Source organism: Castor canadensis, chromosome 13, assembly GCF_047511655.1.
Source record: "Castor canadensis chromosome 13, mCasCan1.hap1v2, whole genome shotgun sequence".
NCBI lineage: Eukaryota > Metazoa > Chordata > Mammalia > Rodentia > Castoridae > Castor > Castor canadensis.
The window spans coordinates 22,408,023-22,417,418 of NC_133398.1; the positions used below are offsets into that span (position 1 = coordinate 22,408,023).

The 9,396-nt window shown below is 34.1% G+C and overlaps 1 protein-coding gene across 6 annotated transcripts in view; it reads left to right on the forward strand.

The window, feature by feature from the left end:
- Ptbp3 (polypyrimidine tract binding protein 3) overlaps nt 1-5,169 on the forward strand; it is a 93,126-nt gene extending 87,957 nt beyond the window's left edge. For all 6 annotated transcript variants that reach the window (XM_020158771.2, XM_020158770.2, XM_074051251.1 and 3 more), the window contains one exon: nt 41-5,169. In XM_020158771.2, coding sequence (XP_020014360.1) covers nt 41-173 — 133 coding nt within the window. In that variant the 3' untranslated portion in view covers nt 174-5,169. The remainder of the gene's footprint in view (nt 1-40) is intronic.
- The last annotated feature ends 4,227 nt before the right edge of the window (nt 5,170-9,396 follow it).

The window sequence follows — 9,396 nt, forward strand, 5'->3', positions numbered from 1 at the left end:
AAATTTGATTCTAAATCTGTATTTCTTATGCCATTTTCAGGAAAGATCGCAAAATGGCACTCATTCAGTTGGGATCTGTGGAAGAAGCAATCCAGGCCCTCATTGAGCTTCATAATCATGATCTTGGAGAAAATCACCACCTCAGAGTTTCTTTCTCAAAATCTACAATTTGACTTTTCTGTGAAGTTTTCTCCTAAAACTGGACCATAAGTTCAGTACAATTTTCAGACAATAGACTGAACAGCAGCTCAAGACCAATTTTGCCTCTTTCATAAAAATAACTCCTTCTGAGTTTGATATTCAAGTATATTCAAACAAGGGATGGTCTCCCCCCTTCCCCCCCCGTTATTTCCCTGTTGCCAGTATATGATCAAAAGTTTGCTTTTCCTTTGTACCATGGTTTCTATAAAAAATAGCCTTCAGGAAAAAAAATCAGGAAAAAATATTTTTTGAATAATTTAATTCCCTATGTTAAATTAGATTTCAAGTGGACAGACTTTGTTTTAGTTTGGGTCCAGATCAGCCTTATACAAAACTTCTAAACACCTTTGTACTTTAAGAAATTTAAACATTCAGACTTTTAAAATTACTCTATGTAAGTAATTTAAATCACTTACAGCCAAGTTTTAACTCTATGATTTGGAAATTTGACCCCTGTAGTAAATTATGTTCACTTACAAACTACATCAAATATTTGCCATCTATTGATGTTACTGTTCTTAAACACATTGAGTTGTATTGGAAGCAGATTTATAAACATGCATGTTTTCTTTCGATTATTTCTTTTTTTCACTGTATGGCACTCTTTTGAATAATGCATATCTTACCTTTTTAAGACTATTGGGAAAAATAAAGCGTCTCAACTGTCCCCAGAAAAAAGTAAGTGGAATCCAACCAGGATCTATTACGATGTCAGAATAATCAGTAGTTTTATTAGAAAAATTGTGTTTTAAATTTCAAAATGACACTTATTTGTTAAGTAATAGAATATGATCTTGAAAAATTTTAAAAGAAAAATCCTACTTATAAACTACTTTTTTATAATTGTTTTAAAAAAAAAGTTTACAGTCTTAAAGAAAATATTCAGGTCTATCATATGGTTTGACAGATTTTTTAAAAGTTATTTTTGGTAAGGTCTTCTTTTAGAAAAAAAATGAATCTCAAGGGTTTTTTGTACCACTATAATCTCTAATACTTATTCAGAATTACTGTGTATTTACTTAATTTCTATTATGTGCCTTATTATGTGCTTAAGATACAATAGGTTAGAGTTTTATCTAAATATCTTGAAAGATATATTGTGGGCTTGGTGAGCGTTTGTTTTTTCTTTCCCTGTTTTGGTAAGGATTTTAAAGTTTTTTCATTGCAATTTAAGTGGTTTTCAATAAGTAATAGTTTCTATTCAGATTTTTGGTGCTTTGGTGCAGAGATGGGATGTGGGAAGGTGAATGGTTTTGGGAATAATTCAGTGCATACTTGTAGGCCTCTTTGCATTGTGGATGGTAGTGGTTATTGCCAGTTACCACATATCAACTTGGGGCTATAGAACTGCAATCTCGGTTTCTGGATCTTGTCTGATCTTTGTTGTCCATCAGAATTTGTCTCAGGATTACTTGGTTCTTTCTCAGTACTCAATGAGAACTTGCTTTTCTTTGTTACTATAACTTCATTACTGAGTGCCCACATATTTGGAGTATGAGAAGGTTGGTTATTTTTCATACTCTAACCCTCTCTTTTTGGTTGAATGTAAGAGTACATTTTAATGTTGCTTCAGTGATTGTATAGTGTAAAATTGTTTCTTTTTAACAAGAAACTGCTTTTGTTAATTATTCCAAGTTTGGTCAGATTTTTTTAAAGCAGAATTTGTCAAAGGGATCAGTTTTGCCCACCTCTTTTACACTTTTCATATTCTCAGAGTGGCTCATCTCAGCTTTTAAAAGAATATCTCAATCTTTTTACTCTGTTCCAGCCATTAATTCGAACATAGGGAGGTTTGTTTGTTTTATTTTTAACAAAAGAAATTTTGCAGAGAGGCTGAAAGAGATAATTATAGGTTGTTTAAAATCAGAACTTATTCAACACTGAGCAAGAATTATTAGCTCAAGAGATAAGTATAATGATTTTATCTATTTGGGTTTTTTCCCCCACTTCTGTGAAATATATTCTTACCTGAATACTGAGTAGGGAGGAAGAAAAAATTTTGAAAAATCTCCCAAAATTTGCTTTTTTTTTTTTTCCACATAGGCACTCTTGTAATTTTCAGTGGCATGTTAAATTGGATTACTTCATTAGCTTTGAGTGGAGAATTCCCATGCAACTTATTAATTCATGATTCTCATAATATCCAGCATAACTGTAGCAAAAGTTACCCATAGCAGAAGAGGAGTCATAATGGTGTTGAATGTAATTTTGTAGTAAGGGATGGCCTTTAAATCTGGGAGAGAACATTTGAATCCTTTTCAGGGATTTATGTAGATATGTGTGTGCGAGAGTGTGTATAAATAAGTGTATATACATGCATACACTCTTCTAATGTATATACATATGCACATTACATACATTTTAATTTATTGACAAAGAAAATTAACCAAATTAAAATTTGGAAAAGTGAGATATTCCTGTTTAAAAGAGCATGTTTGAAGCCATCAGAGTGTGTCTTAAATTAGCTATAGCTTATGGGTATTGTCCATATTGAGCTCTGCTGTTTGAGTTATAGAGGTCTACAGTATTTGTGTTATCATTTTTGTAAAAACATTAAAAAATATCAGGGTGGTGGAAAAATTAGATCTGTGTTTGTTTTGGCATGCATTTATTCAGTTGTCTTCTAAGCAGTGGTTTATTTTTTGCTGTTGATCTGTGATGGTATCCTATTTTTAAGTTTATTTACTTTATTTTAAGGAGTATTGTCATATCACTTTTCAAGGTATCTTGACTTTTACACAAAATATGTATATTCAGGACTTTAAAAAATAGCAGTATACATTTAACAAATAGCAATTTATGCCAAAATGCTTTACTCTGAGATTTGGATAACTTACATAGCAGTAAAATGTATTTTGTGTAAGATACAAATAGAAAAATAATACATTGTCTTAATAATTACCCAGTTAGCATCTACAGAATGTCATAATCCTTTAAGACTAAATATTATAATCATTTATTTGTAGTAATATTTGAACTCATTTTTTGAAGCCACAGTTTCTGCCTGCTTCATCCCTTATGGGCACAAAGCCTTCTTGGCCTTCACCAGGCATGGTGATCGTCATCAGGTCTGTTTCTGGTTAAGCTCTTAAGAGCTAAGTGTTGTGGTGCACACCTGTTAATTTAGCACTGGGGAGGCAAAGGCAGTAGTAGCATTTCCAGTTCAAGCCCAGCCTGACTACATATAGTGGCCAGCCTTGCTATATAGCGAAACCTTATTTCAAAAAAAAAAAAAGAACAAAAAAGAATTATGATTCTTTCTATTTTCAGAAACTTTCAAAAGTCTCCATATCATTAGGCAGCAGTATTTATATTTGAATATATTATAATGTGGTTTCTCTTCTGTTCCTATTAAATATTTTTGGACAAAAAAATGACAAACTCAACCAACCACTCACTTAAAAACCCTAATTTTGCTAAACTATCAGCTTGTCTCTTAGAAGACATGTGTACTGCTATTTTTAAAACCAAAAAGAGACAGCATGACTATGAGTAAAGCATTTTTCTTAGCCTTTCCTTTGTCTTGATCTGTTGTTAATTGAGAATAAAACTGCCAGACTTAAAATATTCTATAGTGCTAAAACAAATACAATTTAGATTGTACGGTTTTAAAGTGTAACTCAACTGTCTTTTAAACCAATTGTGTTGTTATATACAAGACTACTTGCAGTCTTTTTTCAGAGCAAACCCTAACAACTATTTGTAAATGGTTTAAAAAGATAGAAAATTACTAAAATCTTAATTTGGGGGGGAAGTTTATAAAGGGAGAAAAACATAACAGGACCAAAGTTTATGTGCCTTCTTTAATAGTCTTAATTGACCTTTTCTTCCTATTTGAGACTAAGGTAGTATCAGTATTCTAGTTTTCAGGAAATATGTACTATGTAGTTTTAAAAGAATGTTGTCCCACAGACTAGTCATACAAGCAAGTAACTGTATAAATGAAGACTCAGTTACACTCTGCCTTTATCACATAATATTCATTATAGAGCACTCTGCTGGTTCCAGAAAAGAACTGCTCTATAACCTCTGTGTTAGTCACCTTAGTTTTGCAACCTGAGGCATATGTTATAAAACACGGGGATATTTATATTTGTCTGGTCCAGTAACCTGGATGGTGATAATAGTCATGATTTAAAGCCTGCTTTTGGCAAGCTTAATTTAATACTGTCAACAGATTTTTGTTGTATTATTTTCATTTCTTGGATCTATGTAGTAGTTATAAGAATATTTAAATAGCTATTTTTTGTGTCATTAAAAAAAATCATACTCTGACTTTTTTTTCCTTACCATTCATTGTTACCCAGATCTTTAAAAAATTCATCCCATATCCAGAAAGTACTAATTACAAAGATTGCTGACCAAGCAAAGTTTTGCATCAAAATGTCACCTCATTGCTCTGACCAAAGACTGACTTGTTCTGGTTTACCTCCTCTGTGAAGATCCCCTCCAAGCTCCTTTCTGAGGGACCTAAGCAGAGTGGCCTTTATTCTCTGTTTCCTATTGGTGAATAGACTACTTAGAGAAGATGGGAGTTTAAATGCGAACAGAGTGGATTAGGGTGACAAGGGTTTGATGGGCATTTTCAGTACTGTATTTAAGGGGAAAAAAATAGCACAGCTAGAAGCCTCTGACATTGTCTTGTGTTTTATGTGGTCTGTTCATAAAATTCCCTTTTTCTGTTTGTGAGAATGTTCATCTAACAGAAGAAAATGCTGTAAATATTTGTAACAACATTTTTTTAAACCAGGCCAAAAAGAAGAAAAAAAAGGGTTTTGGGAACAAGTTAACATAAAGTGGTTTTATATAAAACATCAATTGTCTTGTATATTTTGATAAGCAGCAGTACCAGCTTTCATTTGTAATACAGTTCGTGGCATTGGAAGAAAAGGATTCTGTGATTGTTGAAGTGAATTGTGTTATAATTGCAAAGAGAAGATAAAATATTAAAAAAACATATTTTCTAAATGCGTAGTGCATGATTAATTCAAGCTTCTGTACACTATATTCCATTTTCCTTCAATTTGTATATTTGCTAACTATTACTTGGTATCTCTAATCTCTTTTCCTAACAAGTATAGCATTGTAGCATGCCTTTTAATAAATGTCATGACATCTGTACGCTCTTAAATTTTTTCTGTGTTCTTGTCTGTACCTTGGGTTCCCCTTGTCTTATCTGTAATTCTAATGATGTCATATTTTCTTTTTTTTTCCCATAGCCATCCATCTCAAATTGTCATAGAAGATAGCAAAAATGAATTCAAACAACTTTTTAAAAAATCTAACTACTCTTTTAATTTAGGAATTATTCTCATTTTGAGGAGCAAAATGTTTTTCTAATCTTATTCTGCACCTTTCATTCAGTCATTCCTTCTTTAGTGCAGTTACACATTAGCATGCTTGTTTGCTCAAACTTACTCTCTCTCTTCTCTCTTTCCCTCTTTGTACAGTGCCAAAATGGAATTGAAATACTACTACAGGTTTGATTCAATTTTTTTGTTTCTCTGTAGGATCAGCATATATAACACTTAGACATGATGTCTGATCTGAGACCAAGTTTGTGTTCTTTTGAATTTGTATTCTTAGTTAAAGATTAACTCGATTGCCAAGTAGCTATATATTGTACTTCTTGGTTCTTTCAAGAATTGTTGGAGGGCTGGTGGAGTGGCTCAAGTGATAGAACACCTGTGTAGCAAGCATGAGGCCCTGAGTTCAAACCGCAGTACCATCCAAAAAAAAAAAAAGTGTTGGATTGCAGGAATCTAAGCAGTCATATTTATTTTAATCTTTTACTCAAGGATCTCTTAGAAGTAGGAATTTATTTTTAATGGAATCAAAAATTAGGCAATCTCTACTAGTTTTTGCTAGTTTACCTGTAATATCTATTATTACCATAAATGTCACTAGATAAATAAATATTTATTTCAGCAAAAGAGTCATCTTCATCAGAAAAAGATTAAATAACCATATGGCCAAATGAAGAAGCTTTTATTAACTTGATTGACTGTGAACTGTTTACACATTGTAAGTCATCACTAAGAGTCAAAGAATTTTGTACATGTGAACCTGAGACCATTAGTTCAGTTTTTCAGTTAACTGCAGGCTAGACTGGAACCCATGTCCTTGCCCTTTAACTACAAAGGTGTTGTTCTTCTATACTATCAAGTACTGCTGACTTGATCTTGCAGGTCTATATGTAGTGTTGAAGTGCTCATATATTCTGAAAATTGCACAGCCAATTTAAAGACATTGAACAGTGGTAAGAATGTTTCTAGTGAAGGCTAAAAATTTAAACTGAAAATTTAGCTTCATGTTGTAAAAATTTATGGAAACTAACTCTTAAAAAATGTGTCTCACAATTCAGAGCCTAGCAATCCAAGATCATGGTATGAACACCATTGATGCCTTCTAGTTCATCTTTCCTTGGTTTGTAGATCTGTCTTTTCCCTACACCTTCCTAGTCTTTCCTTTGTTTGTGTCTGTGTCCTAATCCCTATTTATAAGAACGGTGGTGCATGCCTATAATCCCAAGTACTGGACAGGCTGAAGCAAGAGAACTGTGAGTTTGAGACCAGTCTGAGATACACAGGAAGACCCTCTCTCAAAAAAGACAACAGTCATAATTGGATTAGGACGCACTAAATTATCACATTTTTTAAAGATTTTATCTCCAAATACAGTCACAATCTGAGATATGGGAGTTAGATTTCAACCTACTAACTGGGGTGGGAGGGGCAGACAGTTCAGCCCACACCACTAGCTACTTAGGAGACTGAATTCAGGAGGATTGAGGTTCAGCTCAAGCAAATAGTTGGCAAGACCCCATCTCCAAAATAACCAGAGTAAAATGTGAACTGGAGGTGTGGCTCAAGCAGTAAAGCGCCTGCTTTGGAAGCACAAAGCCCTGAGTTCAAACCCGAATCCCATCAAAAAAAATGAAAGGTTTTAAAAAAAGAAATTACTCAGATCATCAAATACTAGTTGTGCCACCAGTTGATCTGGGTGCTGGGCAAAACACAGAGTTAAGGACCTTTTCGGAATGTATAATGTAGTGTAAGTGTCAGCCTAAATCCATAAATCAATAAAAAGCTCCCTTATGTTTGTTCAAAATATATAGACAGGCTAACTGGAAAAACTCAATTCCACTGGAATAAATTCCCCTCTAACAGATTGAGTGAGCATCTATGTCTTTGTTCTGTGTCTGAGGTTATGAATTAGCTGCTGAGTTGTTGCTCTTGCAAAATACAAATGTCAAATGACAAATTCTAATCTGTTAAGAGACTGTCTTTAACAAAAAGAAAGTTGATGTTAGCTATGTAAATGTTAAAGTACTCCTTAGGGCACAATGTGTTATGAGAGATAAACAGACATACAGTATGTATTGGATACTTTATAGTCATGCAAATGAGCAAGATAAATCTGACAAAACTTCATGAAACAGTTTCACAGATGGGATGTTAAACAAAGAAAGCCATTATACCAGAGAATGCATAATGTATGATTTTATTTACATCACATTCAAGAAACAGGACAGTAGTTACCTTTGAGATTGATGTAATTGGTGAAAAAGGTTATGAGGAGGAGTTTCTGGTATCTGGCTAATGGTTTATTTCTTCACCTTTGTGCACTTAATATTTATGTATTTGTCTGGGTGTTACACTTCACCTACAAGATTTTAAGAAATGATTGTAATCAAGCAAGAGAGTTGATTATAATCAAGAAGTCTCCATGCTTCTTACATTAGATTAGCCTAGCCAGTGAGTCCCTCTTACAAACCCAAAATACTATGGACTGAGTTTCACCATGAAAGTGTCCCATCTGTGTGTATTGCATTTCTCTGGCCATGACATTCCTATAGGAAGAATATTTCATTGGCATATATACACACATTCTCTCTCTCTCTCTCTCTCTCTCTCTCTCTCTCTCTCTCTCTCTCTCTCTCTCAACAGTTTTATACCCAACTAGGTCAGAAGAGATGTAATTTTGATATTGCAGCTAGAAGCCTGATCTGGTGGGCTATTTGATGTCTAACCTAATGTGTTTGTAACACAAGAAGCCAGAGAAAGGAGCTTTCTAGCATCCCCAGAGGAGACTTTATAACAAAGTCTAAACTTGCAGCTTCTTAAACATGAGCAAACAAGTATAATATGATAAAAAAACCCATATGACTTTTTTTTTCCTTTTTTTTCTCCGTGTAGTGCTGTGGATTGAACCCAGGGCCTCATGTATGCCAGACAAGCACTGTACCACTGAGCTATATCCCCAGTCTCACAACTGTAACTAGTGGCCAATCTTGCTTCATTCCCCCCCATCCCCTCCCGTGGTACTAGGGTTTGAAATCAGAACCTGAAACTTGTTAAGCAAACACTCTACCACTTGAGCCACTCCCCTGGCCCCTTTTTTGCTTTAGGTTATTTTTCTGATATTTGCCTGTGGCCTCTAATAGATGGGATGACAGGCATGCAACTACCTGTTAATGGAGTCTCACTAACTTTGTGCTTAGGCTGATCTCAAACCTTGATCCTCCCAATCTCTGCCTCCCAAGTAGCTGGGATCATGGCCTTTGCATTCAACTCATTTTATCTCTCTTTTTTTTTTTTTCATACTACCTCCAAGGTTACTTTTAAACAAATCCTAGTCATATAGTTTCATCTGTAAATATTTCAGTATGTGTAAACCCATACTTAAATTGTAGTTGTTGATACTTTCCTAAGTTTCTTTCTCTTTTTCTGCAATTTATTGAAGAAATAGCTATTTGCTCTACAAAAATTTTAATCATCTGAATATCATTGGTTATATCCCAGTGATGTTATTTCTTCAATCTCACATTTTCTGAAAACTGAGAGCTCATTCAGATTGTAGATTTTTCTCCTTGCCTTCCTTTTTTTTAAAAAATAATGCTTCACATATGCCATTGGATACTTCCACAGTGTGTCTTGTCTTGTGGCAGTAGCCATTGTTTATCATTTCCTGGACTCATTAATTTTTACGGGCAACAAAATAACCAAAGCTTTTTTTTTTTTTTCTTTTCTTAAGTGGTGAGGTGCTAGGGATGAAATGCGGGGCCTTATGTGTGCCAGGCGAGTATCTGAGCTACCACTGAGCCTACATCCCCAATGCACAAAGCTCTAATTCTATTATTCCTTTTGCCAGTATTTGTTGGATTGCTTCTATCCAAGAGAAACTTCCCAGCAC